General features: G+C 36.7%; 1 protein-coding gene and 1 long non-coding RNA gene across 9 annotated transcripts in view; one reads left to right on the top strand and one right to left on the bottom strand.

Moving 5' to 3' along the window:
• Positions 1-7,299, bottom strand: part of LOC309635350 — a 59,789-nt gene extending 52,490 nt beyond the window's left edge. Inside the window, exon 1 of the long non-coding RNA XR_014248794.1 lies at positions 3,355-7,299. This is a non-coding gene — a long non-coding RNA (uncharacterized lncRNA). The remainder of the gene's footprint in view (positions 1-3,354) is intronic.
• Positions 1-25,347, top strand: part of LOC309635344 (uncharacterized protein) — a 334,869-nt gene that overhangs the window by 221,041 nt on the left and 88,481 nt on the right. The window contains exons 5-6 of one of the 8 annotated variants that reach the window (XM_082406396.1): positions 13,744-13,840; positions 20,709-23,509. The exons of 4 other annotated variants lie outside the window; for them this stretch is intronic. In XM_082406396.1, the coding sequence (XP_082262522.1) occupies positions 13,744-13,840; positions 20,709-20,743 (132 nt within the window). In that variant the 3' untranslated portion in view covers positions 20,744-23,509. 3 more of the 8 variants (XR_014248777.1, XR_014248778.1, XM_082406394.1) reach the window with 3 other exon arrangements.

Below are 25,347 nucleotides of genomic sequence, written 5' to 3'. Positions count from 1 at the left end.
GAACCAACAAAATTGCCTGAGCAGAACATGAAAATCATTTGATTTACATCTTAGTTAGAAATCTCCCTGATGTAAAGAAGCAAATCGAAGATATTGGGTGGATGGATCAACTATCCATCATATAATGTCATTTAAGTTACATCTGACAAATCTTTGCAAAATTATAAATGCAGCTCTAGAGGCAGGTCAAATTCCACCCACTCCTTTACATCTATCACCATTTTATCTCCCTATTTATCTCAACCTCTCCAGGAACTTTTATCTAGACCATCTACAATTCCTAAGACTGAAGAAGAAAAAGGGGCAGGGGAGGTGGTTTTTAAAAAAACACAAACTGCTGTAGAAGCACCCTTGTCCAAACATCTAGTTGCAGGAAAATTTTAGAACAAAACCTGTAAGGTCTCTGTATCTGTCTGTATGTCATGTGTGTCTTATTTATACATGTATTATAGATGTGTGGGTTTTTTTCTATGTTCAGATGGTATTACTAAAAGTAATTTGTAAAAGAGTTCTATTTAATTGGCTTAAACAAACAAGCACTTATACATAAATTAAATTCTCAGAAAATATAATAGACACTAACCCAAATGCTTTTCAAGTTCACATGATCTAGGATTACTCTTTAGTAAATAAAAGCTAGTGTTTTTTTTTTTTGGTTTAATTAATATAGACATGTCTTTAATGTTACCAACATTATGTATAATACTTTTATTCAATCTAGGTTACTAAAAGTCAGATAAGCTCATATTATCTCTTACAAAATTTGTCAGCCAGAAAAATAATTTAGGATGATGACTGAAGTTGTATAATGTCTAATGAAGTTTTTTTGTAGGTAACTAAACATGATTGTTAAAAGCAAATGAATTAAATAAATGTAAATGAGTTGAGAGTTTTTATGTGAACGTTTTAGCAGTGATTGTTTTATGATATGTCTACTTAAATAGTTTCCCAAATCTCTTTGGCAATGTACACCCTTCAAATTTTGCTAAATTAAGTTGAACAATAAGTTGTTACATTCATTGAATATCTAGATCATTCCCAAATAAGATGAGAAACTGAAATATTAATTACTGAACATAGGCTTCCGTTTACAGAGAAGCTAAAGATATTTGGGAGTATTAGTAAACATGTTTGAGCTGTGCTGTGAAATTTTCTATGAGAAAGCACATATTTCCAGAAATTATAAAAAGTATTTATGTTTGCCAGTATACAGAATGCTAATATAAAAGACAGTTCATAATTGCTTACTTTGCAGTCTTCTCTAGAAATTAAAGGTTTCTAAGGGTAAAAAAGGAAGCATCTTCATATGCAAGGAAAATAGGATGTGTGTTCTCAGTAAATGAAGATCTATGAAAAGGAATCTTTGGAAAGAAATTTTATATGTGGTCAGGACTGGATAAAGTTGGAATGAATATAATTAAGTAAATGAGTTTTAATATCAAAAGTAAACTGGAACAAAATTGGAATTTGGTTTTCTCTACATTAAAAGGACAATTTTTTTTCTATTGGTCTGCTCTTGATAATAACAGATTATAAAAGGTTTCTCTTTACCCTTAAATAACCTGCCTAGAGAAAAGGAAAGATCTTGTATCTTGTCAAAATAGTCACTTAATGTTCTATGTTGTCTTTATCAGGCCTTTGATTACTTAAGTAAACCTAGTCGTCTGGATACTAAAAGAGCTTTGTTTTACTCAGAACTATATAACCTTCTATATCTGCCTATGAAGTCTTTAATTGTTATTTTGGTTAAATGGGTAAGCATTGTTTCAATTGACCTATTATTCTATTTGACTAGTTCAAAACATTTTTGATGTTTTAACAAATTTCCAAAATCAAGCTCTAAATGAAGTCTTTTTGATTTAGAACTAACTTTGAGATATGAGACATTTCAGAGGCCTCTGAAATATCTGAAAGATTTGTTTTCTCTCCTCACGAAAAAGAGATATATAGGTATGTGTTATAAGTGTTCCAGAAATTGTGTGAAATTCCTGAAAGTCTGATGTATCCTGGCATAAAATGTTGTCTCTCATCAAAATTGGGGCTCACACTGAAAGGACTGACCCTAGCTGACTTTAACTCAAAGGCAGCAGCAACATACTGTTGCCATCTTGATGTTTTTGTAACATGGCAACAATCTCCTTCTGAATCAAGGATATTAAGATGGGAAACAATTGCTGTAGGTTAAACAAACAGTCAGGACTGTGGGAAACAGAGGACAGCCCCTTGGTTCTTCCCAGCTCCCTGGTAAACACCATTTTTTTGTTTTTCCTTTCCTTCACCCACTATAGTGTATTTAAGATGGCACAAATTGAAAATAGATATTGGTGGGGAGAATTCCATAAAATTTAAGAAATAGTCTACCAGCAATGTCTGACCCAGCAGAGGCCTCAGATCTTCTGCCTCTGGACCCTTTGAATACCTGCAGCTGGGCTTCATTCAACCACCACTTAATATGGGTTATCAATATGTTCTTGTTATTGTATGTGTTTTCCAGATAGGTTGAAGCCTGCTCTTGCCAGAAAGCTGATACCCTCACAGTGGCAAAGAAACTATTAGAAAATGTGTTTCCCACTTGGGGTATATTTTCCACAGTCTCCAATGATCAAGATACCCACTTTGCTGGGCAAATCATATGAGCCTTAGTAAACAGCTTGCAAACTTCTTGGAATTATCACTGTCCCTATCACCCTCAAACATCAGACAAGGTTGACAGAACTAATGGTTGGTAAATTATACCCTTATAAGCAGAATTGAAACATTTATTTTTTTTCTCCCTACTTGATCCCTCCAGAATTTAGAAACTTTTAGTGAGTAGTCTTGCTTTTATGACCTTATAGTTATTTGCATAAATTCAATAAGAATCTGTTCTCCTTGTAACAGGACGCAACTGAAAATTGGTTATATTACGAAGACTTTGACTGAAATGTCAGATTTAAGAGAATGCATAAACTCAGATATGACCAGAGAGCTTTAAGGAACTAAGCAACTAAGATTGACTTTATGGAGCCAATAAAGCTCCTTGGAAAAACAGCCTGGTATCTTGCTTACAGGGTTCCCAGCAGCCTTACCAGGTGAGTAAGGAAGGTAACAATTAAAGACTTCATAGGCAGATATAGAAGGTTATATAGTTCTGAGTAAAACAAAGCTCTTTTAGTATCGAGATGACTAGGTTTACTTGAGTAATCAAAGGCCTGATAAAGACAACATAGAACGTTAAGTGAATATTTTGACAAGATACAAGATCTTTCCTTTTTTCTAGGCAGGTTATTTAAGGGTAAAGAGAAACCTTTTCTGGAACACTTATAACACATACCTATATAATTTCTGGACCACTTATAACACATACCTATATACCCTTCCTTACTCACCTTCCTAGCAGATGCAGGCCTCAGCATATTTTAGGGACCTTGAGAAAGGAGGAATTCACTCATATCGGTAGGTATTGCAAACAAAGTCTGATTGTAAGTTGTTGGCTTGGCTTTTCTGGCCTCGAGAAGCCTAGGTCAAATTATATACTTTATCAGACACGCCAAGTCTTAAGACGAAAATAGTACAACCAGGATTAGGCACAAGCAATACAAAAGGCCCAAGTAAGCAACACAATCTGGCCCAGACTTCCATTTCATCCACCACAGTTGTACCAAGCGAGACCTCTGAACCAATATTTATATATGCTGCATAGGGGATGCCTTAGGACAGCTGACAAAGGAGGAAAAGAGCAAAGCTGATTTATGACCTGTCGTCCCAGTATGTGTGCATAAACTAAAAATGGATTGGAACTTCACTACGTGGTGGGGGGAAATCTTTCTGATAGGCAGAGTCCAGATGGTACAACCGATCACCCTCTTTTGGTGAAAAGAGAATGGCCCAAGATTAAAAATCTATGCGAATTCATGGGTGGCAAATAGCTTGGGACGAGAAAGGTGGAGAGATCACAGGCAACAAGGTCTGCAGTCATGGTATGTGGATGGACGAATGGGAGAAGGCACAAAGTGTGAAGATCTTTGCATGCATGTTACCAGAGCGCATCTACTCTGGAATAGGCATTAAACAACCAAGTAATCACAGTAGACAAAATGTCATCTCATCCGTGTCAGCCATCTCTCTGTCATCTGAGATCACAGCATTGGAACACCAGGCACAATGAACAGAGAAACCATGATGTCCAGAGACGGAGGCTTTGCATGGGTCTAACTACATGAGCTCCCATTTACTAAGGCTGGCAAGAGAGACCAAAACTAACTCCCACATACAGCACCATCCCTTCAGGAGGCCAACCAGCCACCTGGTGGCAAGTTGAATACATCGAACTCTTTCCATCCTGGAAGAAGAACCAATTCATTTTGAATTAACACTTCTTGCATCTCTACATATTCTAGATATGGATTTGCCTTTCCTGTCTGAAGAACCTCAGGCAGCACCATTATCCATATGATTACAGAAAGTTTAGTCCACCTGCATGGAATCCCATATGATATTGCATCAGTCTAAGGCAAGAGTCTTAACCAAGGGCAGTATTTCCCCACCCCAGGGCATACTTGGCAATGCCTGCAGACATGGTTGGTTCTCACAACTGGGAGGATGCTACTGACATCTAGTGGCTAGTGGTCAGGGTTGCTGCTGAACATCTTAATGGACAGGACAACTCCCCATAACAAAGAATTATCTCACCCGAAGTGTCAATATGCCACTGTTCAGAAACCCTTGACTAAGATACTCGCTTTATAGTGAAGGAGGTGCAACTGTGGGCCCATGATCATGAGATCCACTGGTCCTGTCATGTACCACAGCATCCAAGACAGCTGGCATTGAAGAGCAATAGAATAGCTTACAGATGGCGTAGAAAAGGCACACGCTCAAAAATGGGACCATGCAAGGATAGGGAGTCATCTTCCAGGATGCAATACATACTCAAATTAACAGCCATTATATAGTGCTGTGCCCCATTAGTTAGATAGAATACATAGGGTCAGGAACCAAGGGATGAATGTAGGAATGATCCAGAGGGAATTTCTGCTTCATTTTTCTGAATTCTGACCTCTGTGTGTTTACTGGTCTTAGTTCTCAATGTGGGAAACATCCACCAGGGAGATATAAGCTATGATTTATGCCTGTGTACTTCATACTTCTCATACCAAGGGGCCAGCGGGCAAGGAGAGGAACATGATATTGATAGAAGCAATTGACATGATCTTCAGGAGGAAGGCTGTTATGGCACGTTGGGGACGGGGAGGAAAATGTTTGGCACTTGGTTATCTCTTTATACTTTTTTGCTCAATTGTGTTGGTAAATAGACAAATACAGTAGCCAAGGTCTGAGAAGGGCTTGATGACCAGGGACTTGGATAATCAGAGATATGACTTTGGGTCACCCCACCAGCTAAGCCACCAAAAGCAGCACAGGTGCTAGCTGTGAGAGAAGAAAATCTAAGATAAACTGAGGAAGAAGGAAACAATGACATATCACATTTGTAGCCTCAATCCCGCCTGCATCAGTGAAGGTTATCGTTTTCCTAAGTTTCCTCTAACAAGTTTACCCTAGGAAAGAGGCCCATCTCTCGGGAAGAAGACCTTCAGGGTTTAGATGAAGCAAGAGGATCCAAGCTATGCAAGAGTGGGCAGTAGTGGACGCTGCCCAGATTCCCTTTCTAGGAAGGAAAGTGCTAATTCCCTCAACCACTGAGTGTGCTGCTGGCTGTGAGCTGTCAGCTGTCAGTTCTCCCTGGAATTTGCCCTCCCATGAAGAGAGCCATATTGCCCATCGTCATTCCTCCTCCAGAGGGCAAGATGCAACCCCAAGACTGGTTGATGTGCCGTATGGTCTCCTTTCCCCAACTCGGGATATGTCTAAAGAGCCATTCCAGCCTCAGGGCTCCCCTCAGGCTTGCCTTAGTTCTTTTTTTTTTTTAATTTTTATTTATTTATTTATTCATCTATGGCTGTGTTGGGTCTTCGTTGCTGTGCGAGGGCTTTCTCCAGTTGTGGCAAGCGGGGGCCGCTCTTCATCGCGGTGCGCGGGCCTCTCACTGTCGCGGCCTCTCTTGTTGAGGAGCACAGGCTCCAGACGCGCAGGCTCAGTAATTGTGGCTCACGGGCCTAGTTGCTCCGCGGCATGTGGGATCCTCCCAGACCAGGGCTCGAACCCGCGTCCCCTGCATTGGCAGGCAGACTCCCAACCACTGCGCCACCAGGGAAGCCCTGCCTTAGTTCTTGTTGCTACTACACTGCAGCCCAACTTCTCCCTTTGCCTAATTCTGCTTCCCTCCCATCCTGCCCAAGTGTTGATCCTGACAGAAACTCCTCAAACACTTTCTGCAGACTAAGCTCTATCTCAGAGTCAGCTTTCCAGGGAACCTGACCTGCAGCATTAATACATGCACTGCGGTCCGCGCACTTAATGATTCAGTGAAAGGATGCTGCTTAAGCTTGCCAGAACTTTCCTTCTTCCCTGAAAGTTTGTTTTTCAGATGTCTGTTCACAGATACACACTTTTCATTCTCTTCCTCACTTTTGCCTATTCTCCTTCATGTTTGGGAAAATTTCTGCTAGAAAGGAATTGTTAGAACTAGAAAGAAATGCACGTAAAAGACTGTCTTTTCTTACTTCTTTTTTACCTGCAATAAGAACCCTGTGATAAAAAGATTGAAAGGAATTACAATTAGCCTTAGTCCACAAAATATTTGGCCTGAAGCATGTGTTTATGAAATGCAAAACTCACCTTGACCTAGGCTTAAATTTACCAGAGTTCCTTTTCTTTCTTCTTTCCAACACATTGACTTTGTTTATATCAATGTTGATGTTAATCATTTTCAAGAAGATTATAACTTGGATTTGTCTGCCCAACAGCAGTGCCAGGTTTCTATGTTTTTCATTTCTTTTCTTGTACATCAGCCTATAGCAGGGGAGAAGCCGGCTGAAGATAAGTGCCAATGTCAAGTGCTAACTGAACAATAAATGGATAACCTCAAAAATATTAAAGCCCAGCTGAAATTATAGTGAAATTCTTTATTGGCCAGACCTGAATCTAAATATCTCCATTCAGCAAATAAACTCAGACTGTTCCCTTAAATGCCAATTCCCCTGGAAAAACAAATCAGAAGAGAATAATTGGTATAATTTCTTCTTTAAATGCTTGATAAAATTCACCAGTGAAGCCATCTGAGCCCAGCATTTTCTTTGAAGGAAGGGTTTTTTTAATTTAGATATGATCAATAAATGACATTATTTTAGTTTCAAGTGTAATGATTCAGTATATGTATGTATATGAAATGATGACTACAATAAGTCTAATTAACATCAATCACTATACACAGTTACAATTTTTTTTCTTGTGATGAGAACTTTTAAGATCTACTCTCAGCAACTTTCAATACAATACAGTATTATCAACTGACACCATGCAGTACTTTACATCCCCAGGACTTATTTACTTTATAACTGGAAGTTTGTACCTTTTGACTACCTTTTTAATTATGAATTTTATCTACTTAATAGGACTATTCAATTATCTTTCATTTTTGTCAGTTTGGTTTATTGTGTTTCTCAAAAAAATTGTATCTTTTTTCATCTAATTTAATTTATTGTGATAAAATTCATCACAATATTTAATCTTTCATTCTTTCTTGTGTTATCAAATTTTGGTATCATTTACTGTTAGCCAAAAGAACTTCCTCAAGTATTTCTTGTAGTGCATGTCTGCTGATCAATACTTTTTCTAGATTGATAGGTTTTATATATTTTTAATAAATTTAAAGATACTGTTCCATTGCCTTCTGATTTTCATAGTTTCTGGTGAGAAGCCAGCTTTCTTATTTTATCTCCTGTATTTAATGTGTATTTTTCCTCTTGCTCTTTTTATGTTGTGTTTAACTTTGGCTTTCAGCAGTTTAATATAATATGCCTAGGGGTTTTTTTCCCTTCTGCTTGGTATTTGCTTAAATTTTTATAATTATAGGTGGATTTTTTTTTTATAAAGTTAACAAGTTTTCCAAACAATATTTCCTTAAGTAATTTTTTGCCCCATACTTTTTCACCTCTCTAACACTCCAATTATACAAGTGTCAGTTCATTTGCTATTATTCCACAGGTCACTGATGTTCTGCTTTTGATTTTTAAAGTAATTTTTATGGCTAATTTGCTCATAATTGTTAATAATTCTGATAGAAAATCAAAAAAAAAAGATAAGCAGTATCAACAATTTGTATCATACCTCTAGAAATAGCAGTTATTTTTCTCTTCCAAACCTTATATCTCATTTTTTTTTTATGTCTTATTGTCTTGGCCAGGACTTGTAGTTTGTATTGATCTATAGAAATGATAATAAGCATTCTTATCTTTAATCTTAAAGGGGAAATATTTAACATTTCACCATGAGGAAGGTGTTTGCTAAGGTTATTGAGAGGTATCTTCAATCAACCTTAGGAAATTTCCTAATTTTAAGTATTTGGCTGTTTTTAAGTAAATTTCAAAATGTATTGCTTTTGTTTTTCTCTAACTCTTGGGAAAATATGGAGCAGTAGTCATAGTGCCATTTCCAACCATTTCAAAATGTCTCCATTTCTGAACACATGTAGGATTGCACTTTTTTATCCTCTGGAAGTCAGGTTGGCCATATGACTTCTTTCGGCTTATGAAGTGTGAGCAGAAGAGACTTGTGCCACTTTTGGACAGAAATTTTCAAAGTTGGTGTGGTGTAGTTCACCTAGTGCCCTTTTCCTGACTCAGTGATCATGTAAACATGTGTAGAGAAGAAGGTCCCATCAGCCTGGATCCCTCAGAGATGAGGAGGAGCAGAATCTCCTTGCCCATGTTCATTGTACAGGTAATGAGCAAAGTTTAATTTTTATCATAATAAACTACTCAGCTACTGGGTTTATTTATTCACGCAGAATAAACTAACCTATCCTTTATTTCTTTCTTTATGCTAAACCATTCTTTCATTTAAGGCATTTACACTTGATCATAATATATTACTTATTAATATTTTTTATTCCATAGCTTCCTTTTTCTATCATATTTGGTATAGCTAATAGGCAGAACCAGGTAAGCAATGCAGCTTAGAGAATTTTTTCTTTAAAGAACATTTCTTTCCAAGTGTGAAGTGGGTGAAAGTAAAATAATTGAGTATATAGTCCCTGTCCTCGGGGATAATAGTCAGACGATTTATTAGAAGAAATTAAATAAGTTCCCAAAGACAATTCTAGATGTGCCACGTGAGCTTAGGGGGAAAAAAAAAAGAAAGAAAAGAAATATTTTTCTAGAAGGAGAATATCACAAAGGCTTCCTGGAAAAGGTGATATTTAAACTGAGCTTGAAGGATGAACAGAGTAATGACAGGAGAATTCTAGGTAGGGTCCTTAACAAGATATACTATTAGGAAAGTATGAAGATACAATAATGGAACAGCAAACTGTACAGTGTAGCTTACTTATAATAGCAGAGTTAAACTGCAGGAGTATAAATTTGATTCATTCGTAAGCATCAAAGACTTTTTTTTTTTTTTAATTTATTTCTTTATTTATTTTTGGGTGTGTTGGGTCTTCGTTTCTGTGCGAGGGCTTTCTCCAGTTGCGGCAAGCGGGGGCCACTCTTCATCGCGGTGCGCGGGCCTCTCACTATCTCGGCCTCTCTTGTTGCGGAGCACAGGCTCCAGACGCGCAGGCTCAGTAGTTGTGGCTCACGGGCCCAGTTGCTCCGCGGCATGTGGGATCTTCCCAGACCAGGGCTCGAACCCGTGTCCCCTGCATTGGCAGGCAGACTCTCAACCACTGCGCCACCAGGGAAGCCCCAAAGACTTTTTAATAGGGGAGAAATTTTGTTTTTGTTTTAGGAAAATGACTAATGCTGCCACTATATTTAGGATGGATTGCGAGAGGTGGGTTCTGGAGGTCATGAGAGGTTGAGAGAGGCAAGGATTTTTAATTGCTGAGGTGAGATATTGAGGGCCTGGAAAAGGGAGTAGAAAAGAAGGATCAGCTCTGAGTTTTATTGATCTGTCTATATCCATCTGTGACTAAGCCCTTGAAAACCTAATATCTTTCATTTCTGTATATTGCAAGTCATATAAATAGAGAACATAACTGGATACACCTTATTGGAAAACCACCCTGAACGTAGTATTTTATGTTATTGAGTCAGCACACTGACTCAATGTGCTAATATTCAACACTAAAACCAAAAGTGAAAACCCAGATACCTAGGGGAAGAAAAGTTGGAAACACAAACTTCTGAGAATTAAGTAGGGTATATTTTTGTTTTTGTTTTTGTTTTGTTTGTTTTTGCCTTTTGCTGCACAACAGGCAATTGTGATTCAGGTGCATATGCTTATTCTGGGAGAAAAAAATCCTCCCCCTAAAACAAAAGGACCATTATAAAGAGTGAGGGGTAATTGACAACACCCGGCTTCGCCTAGTCATCCATGACGGTAACAGGGTCACATTCAGGGACTGTGGACCAGACTTTGTTTCTTTTTTTCTAAAGGGCATTTTGGGAATTGTAATACTTCTCCACGTTCTAAAGCATCATTTGTCCAGGGGAGAGGGGTTGGGTGTCAGCATAGGAGAGATGTAGGGGTTTCTAAAATGGTCACTTTGAGAGTCACTTTATAATATACTTGTCAGCATGTCTTTCTCCCAGTTCTGGTTTTGTTACCTTCGCTCTGTTTTCAATATAAACAGTGGTGCTAAGGGAGCTATCTTCCTGCTGCTCAAAATAACTACTTAGTTGGGTAAAATTTATAATGTTGGATTCTACTTTTAGCCAGGAAATGCAAACAAAGCTTGGAGACTGCTTGTTCCCTGACCCCAAATTCATTTCATGTTGCTATAGTATCACCCCTGAGAAAATGGGCCTGCCTGTTTTCCTCTCCATAGACGCACTCAATGGGCTTTTGTCAGCTCTTGAATTATAGCATTAAAATTTAAACACTGGGGATTTAATGGAGGATTATTATGACACTCCAGTGCATTCTTTCTGTTGCCATTAGCAACAACCCAAGGATGAAATAAATTGTTTTAAGAGGTTCTATTTTCTTAAAAGATGAAGGATCTACCTTACATTCTTGGAGTTTTATAAACTGGTTTATGCAGGTTACTATTAACATGAGAAGGGTACTGGTGGTATATAATACCAATCTAATAATTGAAGAACTTTTTTCTATTAGTTCACCAATCTACAAAGAAAAGATATTTTCACAGGCCCCCAGAAGATGAACTTCAATCTGCTGCTCCCAAACGCATTCTCCACTGTCTGGAAGACGTGCAAAGGGAACAGCACAGCGTTCTCCAACTCAAATCCTTCAAAGTGCTGTGGGAATAAAAGAATCCCCGCCAAAAGCCCCAGAGAGATCTGTCTGTCTGTATGGTATGGTAATGACCAAGGCTAGTCCAGAGGGGCTTCTGGGAGAAACTCAGCTATTGAAACCTAATGAATGGAACTGAGAATTTCTTGTTACAATACTAGTTGTTCCTTTGATTGGTCATAACCTTGTATCTAAGAAGACATCAAAATAAATAATGAAAGCAAGATATTGTTGGATGGGCCTTTGAATTTCCGTTTGAGTATATATTCTGAAAAATTTTCTCATAGGTAAATTTGCATCTAGATTTATTTTCTCTGCCAGACATCTGCATTTCTAGTTGTGTGTCATTTTTACCTCTTCCCTGTTCCAATGTCAGCATCCAGGTTTATATTCAGGATTGTATTTTTCTTTTCAGCAACAGAGATTACAACAATTTTTGTTGCTCTCTCAATTACCAAAATACGGATATAGCCTTTCTTCTCCTATATTCTTGCTGGCAAACGCTTTCAAAATATTTCAAAATTTTTTTGTCTTTGGAATAAATTTAAGTTCATGGTAGAAATAATACAAGATTAATAATAGGCTGTAAATAAATAAACAGTCCTTTGGATTTTTTCACCACCCAGAGATAATACCTGTTAACCTAAGTGTGATTCTTTATATATGGCAATGAAAGTAAGTCTTATTTTCACCAAAGTCTTTCAGGGCTCCCTGTCCTTTTCTCAAACGCAATCCTATTACCAGTGTCTTGTGTTTCCGTTCAGAGGTAGTCCATGCAGACATCTTTATATACTCGACTTTTACATGAAAATGATACTTCCTAAGTTTTGAGCTCTTAGCTTTTCCCCATAACAGTAAATCTTGAAACCAGAATTTGTCTGTGAGAACATAGGGGTGATATTCTTGTGGCACCAGAAGGTTAGGAGTTTGAAGGAGGAGACTAAGAATCTTGCTTTAAAGTTGGCTTTGCTAAGCAAGCCTACCATTATTTGTTAGGTTGTGTGGAGCTAGTCAATAAAGAGAAGAGGTAACGAAACATGCTTTTATTCACACTTTACATAACACTGAGAAAATACTGTTAATAAAAATTTTAAAAAAGTTAACATTATTTTTATTTGTCATGTTTTGGGTTAATTTGTTCCAGTTTGTCTGGAACAACTAATCTCTGTCCAGTCCCTAAATGAGAGATTTTTAGTAGTTCTTTGTCATTTGCTAGCAAAAACAATGTTGCAATAAATATCCTTGCAAACATGACTGTAGGCACACATACCAATCTGTGTGTACTCTAAATTACTAGAAATCGAATTACTTAGGTCAAAACAAAACAAACAGAAATGTTCACCATAGTGAACCAGACCAGGTGTTCAGAAGCATCTCTCTGAATTGAGGGCCCCATTCACTTCAGGAATCACACTGAGAGATGAAATTTCCCCTTGTGGGCGGCTGCCAATTTTCATGTCAGTCTAACATGTTGCAGGGGCCAAGCTGACTGTGCTCTTGAATATATTATTTTCACCTGACAAGTGAGGTTTATTAGGCCTTTCCCATCTCGTTAGTCATTGAGTCCCAGTTGACCCACCCCCCCAAAAAATGGGAATAGCAGGCCATAGAGTCACAAGGTTTCTGTGGATCACGTGTTAAGCTTTGCCAAGAACCTAGTAGCAAGCTGTTAAATGATTTCAAAAAAGCCTTATCCGGGCTTCCCTGGTGGCGCAGTGGTTAAGAATCCGCCTACCAATACAGGGGACACGGGTTCGAGCCCTAGTCCGGGAAGATCCCACATGCCGTGGAGCAACTAAGTCCGTGCGCCACAACTACTGAGCCTGTGCTCTAGAGCCCGCGCACCTAGAGCCCGTGCTCCGCAACAAGAGAAGCCATCGCAATGAGAAGCCAGTGCACCACAGCAAAGAGTAGCCCCCGCTCGCCTCAACTAGAGAAAAGCCCAGGTGCAGCAACAAAGATCCAGTGCAGCCAAAAATAAAAAAGCCTTACCCGGTAGCCATGCCAGAGAGGCAGTGAGTCTGAAACCTCAAAGGGCCCCTCAGGGTAGAGGCTGCTTCCCTTTGCCAAGGACCCGAATTGACTGAAACTTGTCAATGAAACTTGAGCTCAAAGGTGTCATTACTGTTGTGAGTTCTATTAGCACTTCTCTACATGCAGCTCTTCTAGGATTGGGAGAATCCCCTTGGCACTCGTGGGATGAGGAAGTACATTCAGATGTAGAAGCAGCAATAGTATATTAAATTGGCCCAAATCTCTCAACCTCCAAGATCACATTCGCTTCCTTTTCCCACTGTGAACCTTGCCCAAAATCCATTCACCGAATCTGGGTACCCACTCCCCAGGCAGGAAGAAGTAAGATGACAACTTGGGTTGTTGTAGCCAGCAGAGTTCTCCAGCATAATAAGACTGATGTGTATGATCTTTTGTCTCTTTGGGGGACAGGGAGAGCTCTTTGTAAAGCAGCTGAGATCAGCAGTAGAGTGGAAGAGAATGATCAGAGGGCATCAGTGGAGAGAGAAGCTCCTTGCCAGTAAACAAGGTATTGCATTCAATTTGAGCAGGTTTTGAGTAGGTGCTAGCTCAAAGCTCAACAAAAAGAACTTCTAACTATTTACTATTTTGGTCTGCCCAAAGCTCTGTGTTTAATAGCAAGGTCCTCATTGCTGACAGCAGTTATTTTGGCTTTGAGGACTCTTTCGTTCATCAGTTGCAGCCTCATTACTTTTTGGCTGAAGCTGTAGGCTCGATGCCCCATTGTCATGGTAACATTTGCTCATCCACCCTCCCAGAGGAGAGTGAGCAATAGCCAGGGCACCGTTTGAGCAGCTTACTTTAATCCTACCTCTCACCACTCTAAACATTTATCAACAGGCAGGACAGCAGGGAATAGTTATTACCACATCCCCCCACCCCCTGCCTAACATTTGCTGTCGGATCCCAGAGTCTTGTCGCAGTCCCAAATCTGGCCTGCAGGACCCTTGTCCTTTCTCTTCCAGAAAGGCACATCTCAATCAGCATTCCATTCTTGTCACCAAAACTGTTGAGAATTGTGATGAGTCTTATATGTTTTCTTACTTGCAAGCTAACAAGATAGTCAGCCACAGGCTTACGGATGCTAAAAGATGACACAAGACTCCTAAGTCAAAGACAAAGGAATTTATTACTCAGAACATGGTAAACAGTATGAACATCAGCTTATTTTTGAGAGTTCCTTCTGCCCCCATGTCCTATAGAGAAGACACAGGAAGGCCCAGATATAGCCTACACGTGTAGTGGTTTGCATTTCAAGAGAGAAACTGTTAGCATAGAGAAGGCCAATATTTTAAAATGGGTAATAAGCATGTCTGCCTTTTGCCCCAGAGAGAGATAATATCTTTATTATAGCAGACAGTAAGCATGCCTGTTCTTTGACCCAGGGGGAGACACTATCTCTATCAAGGTTATTCATTTTACAAACATCCTTAAAAAGATAGTTCAGAAGGAAAAACAGTCAGTGCCTCTGTTCCCAAGATGTGCTCAACTGTGAAAGACCCATTAGAATTGTTTCCCTATACATTCCATGGTTTGGATGTACTTAGATGTATTCAACTCCCCCCTCTCTACTCCTCCATTGGTGGCACTACTTTCATTAAAAACCAGTACCAGCTGCTGTAATAACCCTTATGTATTGCTTATTTATTCCTTTGGATAATTTCCCAGGGGAGTGATTAGGTAGAAGTGGATACATTTAATTTTAATATATTTTGCAGGTTTTCTCTACCAAAAGGCTGTTAAAATTAACATTTCGTGTGTCTGAGAATGACTTAGTGCCTAAAGTGGAAAAAATAAGTGATAAGCCTCATATTCTTAAATTTAATCTTTCCTAGCAAAGCAACTCAATGCAGAGACCATAGAATTTAATTAGAACATCTTAGTCCTAATAAAATGGGCTGCTATAACAAAAATAGACTGGGTGGCTTATAAATGATGGAAATTTATTTCTCACAGTTCTGGAGGCTGGGTAGTCCAAGATCAAGGCACTGACAGATTTAGTGTCTGGTGATGACCCACATCCTAGTTCATAGACAGCCATCCTTTCACTGTGCCCTCACATGATAGGAGAGGCGAGGGAGCTCTCTTATTAGTGTCTGTATTGTAAGGGCACAAACCCCATTCATGTAGGCTCCACCTTCATGACTTAAGCACCTCCCAAAGCCTCACTTTCAAATACCATCACATTGGGGATTAGATTTCAACATATCAATTTTGGAGGGACACAGCATTCAATCTATAACAAAGTTTAATAAGAAACCTTAAGCATAATGGTTAGACAACATATATAGCTGCTTTGAAAGCACAAAGCTCTTGTATAGCCATTGTATCTTATCAGAAGGATAAGAAAAGTCTAGGAAATATTTGCATGCTAGTTTTCATAAAGTGTAATATAAATCTACATTTAGCCCATATCTTGTCATCATGAAATTTGAGTTTTTGTCTATTTTAAAAGAAAGACAAAAGGTTTCTCTGTGTTATTAAAAGATTCTAAGGACTTCTCACTGGTAATTCCAAATGTATGGGTTTTTTTTAAATAAAAAAAGTACATTTGTTAACGTAATATTTCTTATAAAAAACTGTATTCACTTGTTTTTAATTATGTTTCTTGAATGAGATTGAGGTTACCCACTAGTCTCATGATAATTAACTCATTCTAAGACATCACCGATTTATTCTGAAACTGCCTTTGTAGTGGCTTAAACTTACTTGGTAGTATCAAAAACACACGGAGAACATTTGTTAAGCTTTCTACTGCTATATAATCTTGTTTATAACAAACCTTGTGATTTAACCTGTTCAACTCTGACAGGCAGTAACAATTCAAGTTTTTCTCTTTAGAAAAATCTGTGTCAGCAATGGGTATTATCACTTGCAATTTCTACTCAGCCAATAGAGTAAAAACAGGACCTCATTGTTGCATTAATCCACTCCAGATGAAATTCAGGTCCTCAGAATTTTAATTTATTTTTGGCAGTGAAATGTTATCTCTGATCAAAGATCACAGCAAAAGAGAACCACTGTCACTGGTGGAAGTCCATGGAATCAACAAACAATAGATATAGATCTCATAGACTGCAGATACTGAAATATTTAGATCTAAGACATGTATAAAATACTTTAAAAATGGAAGGTAAAATGTTTCTTAAGATAGCAGATGGATTTCAACAAAATACAACTGTTAAGGATGAAAATATAATCTTTAAATTAAAAATTTAAGGGGTGATTAGAGTAACACAGGCAAAAAGTCAATACGTTTCATCATAAAAAAGTACTGAAAAATGCAGCACAAAGACAAAAGAAAATGAAAATTACTGAAGAGTGTTAAGAGATAGGGAAGATAGATTAAGAGAATTAAACCTTGTCTTAGAGTGAGACGAGAATAGAGATTACAGAGCAAGAGCCAATTATTGAAAAGGTCATGACAAAAAATTTTCCAGAAATCATGAAAGACAAGAATTTACAGAGGAAGCACAATGTATACCAAATGGGACAGATAAAAATGACTCTATAACTATGCACCTTCCACTAAAGTTTTAGAACTTCAGAGACAAAGAAAAGCTCGTAAGAGCAGCAGCTCAAGCAAATAAATAGATCTCCTCAAAAACAAAAAATTGAACAAACAATAAATGTCCCAACAGCAATAACAGAAGCCAGGACACAGTGAAATGATAAAATTGACAGCCTAGAATTGTGCAACCAGCCAAACTCTCTTTCAGTAACAAAGGCAAAGTAAAGACATATTTACATAGATAAGAATTGAGGGTTTTCACCATCAGCAGAATTTCAGTGAACTAACTTCTAAGGTATGTTCTTCGGCATAAAAGGAAATGATTCCAAAAGAAAGACCAAAGATGCATAAAAGAAAAGAAATGTTTTTAAAATTATGTACAAAATAAACAAACCAGTGGTGAATTGTTTAAGAAAAATAAAAGAGAGTAAGAGGCAAATAAATAGTATTAGTAATGGAAGAGAGAACATAACTAAAGGTAGAGCAGAGATTAGAAATATCAGAATACTATGAACCTTTATATGTTAGAAAAATCTTGATTCCTGGAAAAAAATTTTAATTCCTGGAAAAAAGTAAGACAATAAAAGAATAACCTTATAATAATATTAATTTTATAATAGGATTAAAAAATAATATGATGGGGTTCAGGAAGGCTACCCCAAAATGTGGCACCTTGGCATATTGAATATTTTAAGCCGAAGGATCTTGAGAAAATGGCAGAAGCAGGGAGGTCCCTCTGACCTCTCGCTTGCCTTTCTCTCCTGTGAGGTCATAAAACCCTCATGTGTGAGGTGTCCTCCCTACACTCAGAGGGGTGGTCACTCTTTTTCTCTGAAGACAGAGACACCAAGAAAAATTTCAACTGGCTTTGCTGTTTCCCTAGTTGACTACACTTACCTCATACTCCTTGACCTATCATATTTCTACACAACTGCCCACTCTTCATGAAACCTAGGACAAATACACTCAGGTCTAACTATTTCTTCAGATATTCATTTCTTTATGATGGCTCCCATGTCACATAAAACTTATATTAAATAAATTTGCATGCTTTTCTCCTGTGAATCTGTCTTGGTCAGTTAAATTTTCAGACCTAGCCCAGGACCCTAAGAGGGTCAAAGAAAACTTTTTCCTCCCCTCCAAATCTTATAACAATTTAAAATTGAATATATATATTAGATATAAACTTTTACAAAGCCAGCAGCATGTCTAGATAATTTTAAAGGAAACGTTTTACTAAACCTTCTTTTAATACATCATTCTAGTCTTATACAGATTCTTCCAGAAAATGGAATCGAGGGAAAATAACCCCATTTCATCTTAAAAGCCAAATATGATCTTAATAACAAAGCCAGACATATTAGTTTGCTTTTACTGCTGTAACAAATTACCAAAAACTTTGTTGCTTGAAACAGCACACATTTATTATCTTAGAGTTCTAGAGGTAAGAAGTCTGACACAGATCTCACCAGAGTAAGATCAAGGTGTGGGCAGAGCTATGTTCCTTTCTTGAGCTTAGGGGAGAATTGGTTTTTAGCGGCTGCCTGTATTTCTTAGCTCATGGCTTCCATCCCCCTCTTCAAAGCCAGCAACTGTGGGCCAAGTGTTCACACTACATCTCTCTGGTTCTCCACAACTGAGAAATGGTCTCCGCTTTTAAGAACTGGTATGATCAGATTGGGTCCCCTGGATAATCCAGGAAAACCTTGCCACCTCAAGATCCTTAATGTTAATCACATTGGCAAAGTCCATTTTCCCAAGTAACAGGATGTTCACAGGTTCCAGATATTAGGACATGGACATCTTTTGAAGGACCATTATTCTGCCTATCACACCCAACAAGCATATATGAAAAAGGAAAATTAGAGATCATAAACATATGTGCAATATATATGCAAGTATTCTAGACAATAGTTTGGCAACAAATACTTTGGGACTCTTAATCCATGATCATATTATGATCAAGAAATTTAACAATGTTAACTAGCTTAGAAAAACCTATGAATGTAATTCACTATTTTAAGAGAAAAAGGCATTATATAATAATCTCAGTAGGTAGAGAAAATAATTGCTAAAATTCATCATTTATGATCTTAAAAACTCTTAGTAAGTTAGGAGAAAAAGATAATTTACACAATCTGATAAAAGAGTTCAACAGAAAACATACACTAAACATCAACCTTTGAGGTAAAATATTAAAAGTGCTCCCTTTAAAATCAGAAATAAATAGACCACTCCCATTCAACATGGAAGTCTAAGACTGTCAAGTAAGACAAAAAGAAAGATAAGTTCTAAGGTTTGGGGGGAAAAACCTAAAATCTTTATAATTCACAGATAAAAAACTGCAAAGAATCAACATAATTAATAAAGCAATATGGTCAGGTGCTTGAAAAACTTAATATATAAAAAGCTGTATATAGTTACAATAAAGCATTAGAAAATGTAATTTTAAAAAAGATACCATTTGTTATATCAACACAAAGTATAAGATGCATAGAAACATATCTAAGGAAAATGTATAAGGCCTTTATAGAGAAAACTTTTAAATACTATTGAGAGACATTAAGGAAAACCTAAATAAATTTAAAACTTTGCCACTTTCAAAAAAGACTTTTCCTATCATAAAAAAGTCAATATCCCTACCTATTAGGGATATATCATCTAGAGAAATCTTTTCATATATGTCCTGGATCTTGAGACAGGCATAGTAATCTTCTAACAGCTTTATTCATATAACAAAAAATACCTGAAACTTAAATGACAATGAACAGAAGATATTATATATAAATAGGAATATATAGTGACACAGTGGACCAGGATATAGGAGTGAAAACAATGAAACCTTGAAGCACATGTAGGAAAAAAGTGATTAAATATTACATATCATATGATTCAATTTTATAAGACTCAAAAACAAGAAAAATTAAACTATTCACCTGTTAAGAAATATATTTTGGGAAACTTTAAGAAGTGAACAATAAACTCAAAAGTCAGGAGAGTAGTTACCTTTAGGGATAGAAAGATGAGATTTGGAGAAATACACAAGTATACACAGGTATTTCCAAAGCTATTGATAATATTCTAGCTCATGTATCTGAATATGGATTCACTGTTTTTATTTTATTATGCTTCATAACATATGTTACATACATTTTATATAGATTAAGTACAATATGATAAAAATTTTAGAAGTTGTGAATTATAAATAAGAGGAACAAAATTATTGCAATAAAGTACAAAAACAACTACAATGTTCTTGCCATCAATGATAACCTTAGTTAATATTTTAGTGTATTTCCTTCTAGTACACACATGCACACACACATTTCCCATTTTATTTTCTAAATAAGGTCATATTATTTAGACAATTAGATATTTTCTCTTTTTATTAACATTATTGTGAACATTTTCTTTTTTTTCCTTAAATAGTGCTTTAAGACATAACTTCTAAAGACTGTTATTTCCCGTTATTTGAATCATTATAGCTTATTTATCCAGCACACCAATTTTGACACTGACATTGTATGCTTTTATTCTTGTATTGTTGTGACTGTTATGAACATTCTTATACTTAGTCCTTCGTACATACAACCTTGATTATTTCCTTAGTGTAAATTTCTAGAAATAGAATTGCTGAATCAAAGTATACAGATTTAGGAGGTCAAGTTGACCTTTACTTTAGGCTGCACCCTTAAGTATGAGTCAAAACTTTCCCTCTCCCACATACTGTGGTATTAAATACCACAATGTAGATTCTGGGATGAATAATAAAACTAGTCAGTGGAGAAATCAACATACCATTTCCTCATCTTTCTCTCTTCTTCCTTTCTGTGTTCCATTCATATATATAAACAAACCACTACAGGTCATCAAGTATTGGGAGAAAACCAACAAGAATAAAGAAGGGAACCAAGACCCAGGGAAAAAAGAGAAGTCCTCTTAAAGGGAAATTTAAAATAATCATCCTCAACAAGATTCCAGAGAACATTGTATCAATAAAACCAAAATATGCTGCTATGAAAAAAGAAAAGCCAGAGAACCAAAAGTTTTCTTGGAATTTAGAACTATGCTTCTAGAAATAAACATATTTTAAAACCATGATTGTGGAAATAAAGTTATTCATAAATAGGATGAATAAAAGAATAGTCCTGGTAGAAGACCTAGTCACATCAAGGAAAATTTCTCAGAATGAGAAGCAAAAAGATGGAGATAAAAATTAGATGATTGGAGAGAGATATGTGAGGACAAAAGAAGGGTCAAAGGGACGAAGCATTACTAGCTTTGAAGATGGAGGAAGGGGAGGCCATGAGGTAAGGAGAGCAGGCAGCCTCTAGAAGCTTAGAAAGCAAAGGAGATGGATGTTCCCTAGAGCCTCTGAAAGAAACACAGCACTGCAGACACCTCGATTCTAGCTCAGTGAAAGTCACGTCAGACGTCTGACCTCCAGAATGGCAAATAATAAATTGTACTGTTTAAGCCAAAAAAAAAAAAAAAATTAGATGATTGATGTGAAAATATTTTGGATGTTATTAAACAATTACACATATAAAAAATAGCATTAGTAATGGGTAGTAGAATGCAATATACAATGAAAGAATTCTAAATATGTGGACAGAAAATTGGGACAAATATATTCACCTAATATATAAATATGTGAGTATAACCATGTGTGTATCTGGTTAAACAGTTAAGTTGTGTAATAAGCCCAAATCACTTTTTCTTTCAGAAAACACATTTTATTATAGAATTATTTCTCAACATTGTGGAAATCACATAGATTCCTAGAAATCACAAGATGCAATTTCACACAGGCTGAGAATGTGGGTAGCATGGAGTTTCATGCAATTCTGATACTTCTGTGATTACAGAAAAGCAATGTTTGGGTCATTAGAAAGATGGGTCCGTTTTTCCAACTCCTTCAAGCGTTCAGATTTACAACAAGGATTCTGAATAGTTTTCATTTCATCCCAAACCAATTTTCCTTTTTAGTGGCTTTGAAACCAAATAGCACAGAGAATTTCATTTACATGTCAAGCTCCCTGTAATGCATTTTGGGTTTTGTTATTATGCAATTTGAGTGTCTGCAGAAGGATTTTTCACAAAGACTTGTGCTTCCTACAAGATATAAATGCTCAGTTTGATGGCCCCAATCTCCTAAAATAAGACCCCAAACACCACTGAAACCTAACAATAATGCCAAGAAGTCCACTAATACCCATCCTTTTAAACCACAGAGACATGCTATTCAGTAAAAAAGCACCCTTGGCCTGGTCTCACTCTTCGCAACAAGAACTTAGGTTGGTGGCACACACCTTTTCCGACAGAATGAGGATACCTAAAACCACTGACTAAAGTTGTCAACTCCAGAAATGGGGGTTAGTTATGGAGAAAATAAAAATATTAAATAAAGTGACTCTGATAAATATTGACTTTCTGGCAAGTTTGGATCTCTTCATGCTAAATAAAAATATGAGGTTTCTTAATGACACTTGATCTATGAAGTCATCTCCAATAATGTTATAATACATTGGACAAGAAATGCAAAACAAATGAATCTTCTAACTGAGCCAGATTATTACAACAGCCTTTGACTAATTCTCCCCATATTATGCTTTCCTTTTGCCAATTACCACCCACTTCCTCAGTATGGTTTTCCTAGTTTATAGGAATTTCAGGCTGTCGATGTCATAAACATAAAGAATAATAATGACCACAGACAGAAAGTATAAACAAAATGTAATCATAATGTGACATCCTATTTTGGGAAATAAAGGTGAGAAGGGGCACAAAATTACTGAAAAATGTACAAGAAACAAGAGACAAAGTTTCTTGGTTGGGTTAAGTTTATCAGTTTCCACTCGGGAATTTCTAATTTCTATCTTCCAACTCATTTCTGACTTCTTGTAAACAAAAGTAAAGTCTGGGGTTCCTCAGCATTTTTCTCTTTCTCCTCTCTTAAACTGGGTTTAATTCAATTTATCATCGTATTCTTCTACAAGAAATGACAATTGTTAATACAATAATCCTATACTCTGCCCAGGTACATCTCCAGGTAAATAACATCATAAATAGTAGAAATTTTGATGGTGTGTATGCCCAGTGAAAAGCACAATGGTTCAGGGCAGGTTATGGTATATGGAAGAAGGAATAAAAATAGGAAAAGCAAAGCATAGTCCCTTTTCTCAAAGAACAATTTGCTAGAGGAAAAAGACACATTCAGAAAAGTTTCGGGCATCTTGGGTTTAAAAACAGGTGAAGGTAGAGAGAGGAGGAGTACTACGTGTATGCTGGGTATAGAACTAGGTTTTGACATTTGAATGCTGATTTTATGGCATAAACTTTTAAAAAGTCCCACTCTACTGCCATGATAGACTGATCTTCCATATCTGAGAGAGCAGGTCACTTTTAAATACTGAGCCATGGTACAATGATGTAAGGTGCTCTTCTAGGTAGGATTTCAGGAAAGCTAGCTGTGCATGAAGTCAAGATGTATATATAATTTCTGACTCCAGCCAATGGGATGTAATACATAATTCAAAAAAAGTCATTTATTCCATTTCCATCAAAAATTCTGACTTTAATATTGACAAAATAATTGTTGGAATTTATCAAAGAAAAACAATCCACTATGGAGATAAAATGGAGATGGAGATAAAATGATTTTTTTATGGAGATTTTATGGAGATTTTATGGAGATAAAATGATTGTTCGTTTGACTGACTGAGCTCCTTTTTCAGCCAATTGTGGTTTTATAGAAACATGATCCTGGCTTCATATCTCTCCTTCTTTTCCAATTCAATTGATGATTCATTTTATAACCATGAGAATGTAGTAAACTAGTGCCCTATTTATCAGTGGTTTAATAGTCGTTTCTTTCTGGATATTGAATAAATCAATTGAATAGATAATTGGTAAGACTGGAGAAAAAGGGCTATAAAACTGCTAAATAGTCACAAAATAGATCTGAGTTCCTTCCTGTTCTACCACTTAACAATCTGTGTTTCCCTGAGCAAGTCACTCAACACGTCCAGAGGGATCCCTAGTGAATAAAAGAGAGTCAACATCTGTTTCCTCTGACTTCTCTACATTAAAAAAGAATTAAATTAACGTAGGTTAGTAGAGGTTTATTTTGTTTTGGTTTGGGTTTGGTTTGGTTTGTTTTAAGCGGGAAGGCAGAAAAAACTGTGTCCTAGTTCTGGGTCTGTGTCCTGCTCACTGTATGACATTACGTACATCTTACTCTTTCTGTGTGCCTCCATCTTCTTCTCTGGAAAATAGAAGTTGGACTAGATGATCTCTCTGGTCCTTTCTAGCTCAAAATTCTCTTTTTGGAAAAAAAATAAAAGTGCCTCTAGGCTTCTAATTTGAATGCCAGGTTTTAGCCTGACGTGAATTAAACTGTCTGGGTTATAAAGCAACTACAAAACAAGATTTGTAATGGAAACAGCCAGTGACCCTTGGCTGCAGCCAAGCTAACAGTTCCCGCTATAATATTCAGTTACCGCTCATATCCCTGGGCAGCAACTGGCTTGTTATGTAACAGTGACTATTGCAGGATTACCCAATCCTTTCACCCAACCCTAATTGTACAGTCTGCCTGTGGCTCCTATAATACCTGGTTCTCCTCAATGACACGCTCCAGGATATATGTGGCTGCCACCACCAAACCCAGCTCTTACTGGCTTAAAATAACACAGTTATGTGCAATTTGCAAGCACCATCCTTTTTAGAGTACATTATTTTTGCTTTTTCTTCTGCCTCTTTCTAACTGGCAATGACTTCTTGCCCAAAATGACCTAGCACTAGGAAAAATTCTAACAAATATTAAAATGCTCCAGTACAGGTATAGTACATATCGTCCTCTAAGGCACAGACCAAGTAAGGAGCTCCAGCTGGAAAGATCTAGAGGAAAGGCAGAGAGAGATGATTCACGTTAACTACGTCAAATCCTCAATCGAATGGAATTGATCCTTTTTTTGTCTTTGTATTTAGTCTGCACTCCCTTTATTACATATAAATGTTTTAACTCTCAGGAAAAGAAAAATTAATGGAAAATTTAGAAGAAAAAGAACACCACAAAATAGAACTGGATAGCTAGGTAAATATCAGGTCTGACACTTAAGATGAAACAGATTTATTTCCAGGTGTGAATATCATCTAAAAGTTTACTTATTAGAAACAATCTAAACACATGTTTCTCAAAACAGAACAATCCAAGAATATATTTCTCAAAATATAATGTTAATTTTTCTGCTTATAAAACTTCTACATTCCCATTTTAGAAAATACAGGTAAGTAGAAAAAACAAAGTAAGAATCAAAACAGATAACAACTTATCAAATAATCTTGTATACTTCCTTAATGCATGTTTATACTAACATAATAAAAATATTATCTGTGCAATTTTGTATACTGTTTTATCAATCATTGTCATGTAAACATTTATCTATATTATTTAAAACCTTTGTGAATAATATTGTAAATGGGTATGTATTTTGTTAGTC

This window comes from Balaenoptera borealis (genome assembly GCF_965194805.1).
Source record: "Balaenoptera borealis genome assembly, chromosome: 9".
NCBI classification, from domain to species: Eukaryota; Metazoa; Chordata; class Mammalia; order Artiodactyla; family Balaenopteridae; genus Balaenoptera; species Balaenoptera borealis.
The sequence above is the reverse complement of the archived record's forward strand: the minus strand, read 5'-3'. Positions and strand labels throughout refer to the sequence as shown.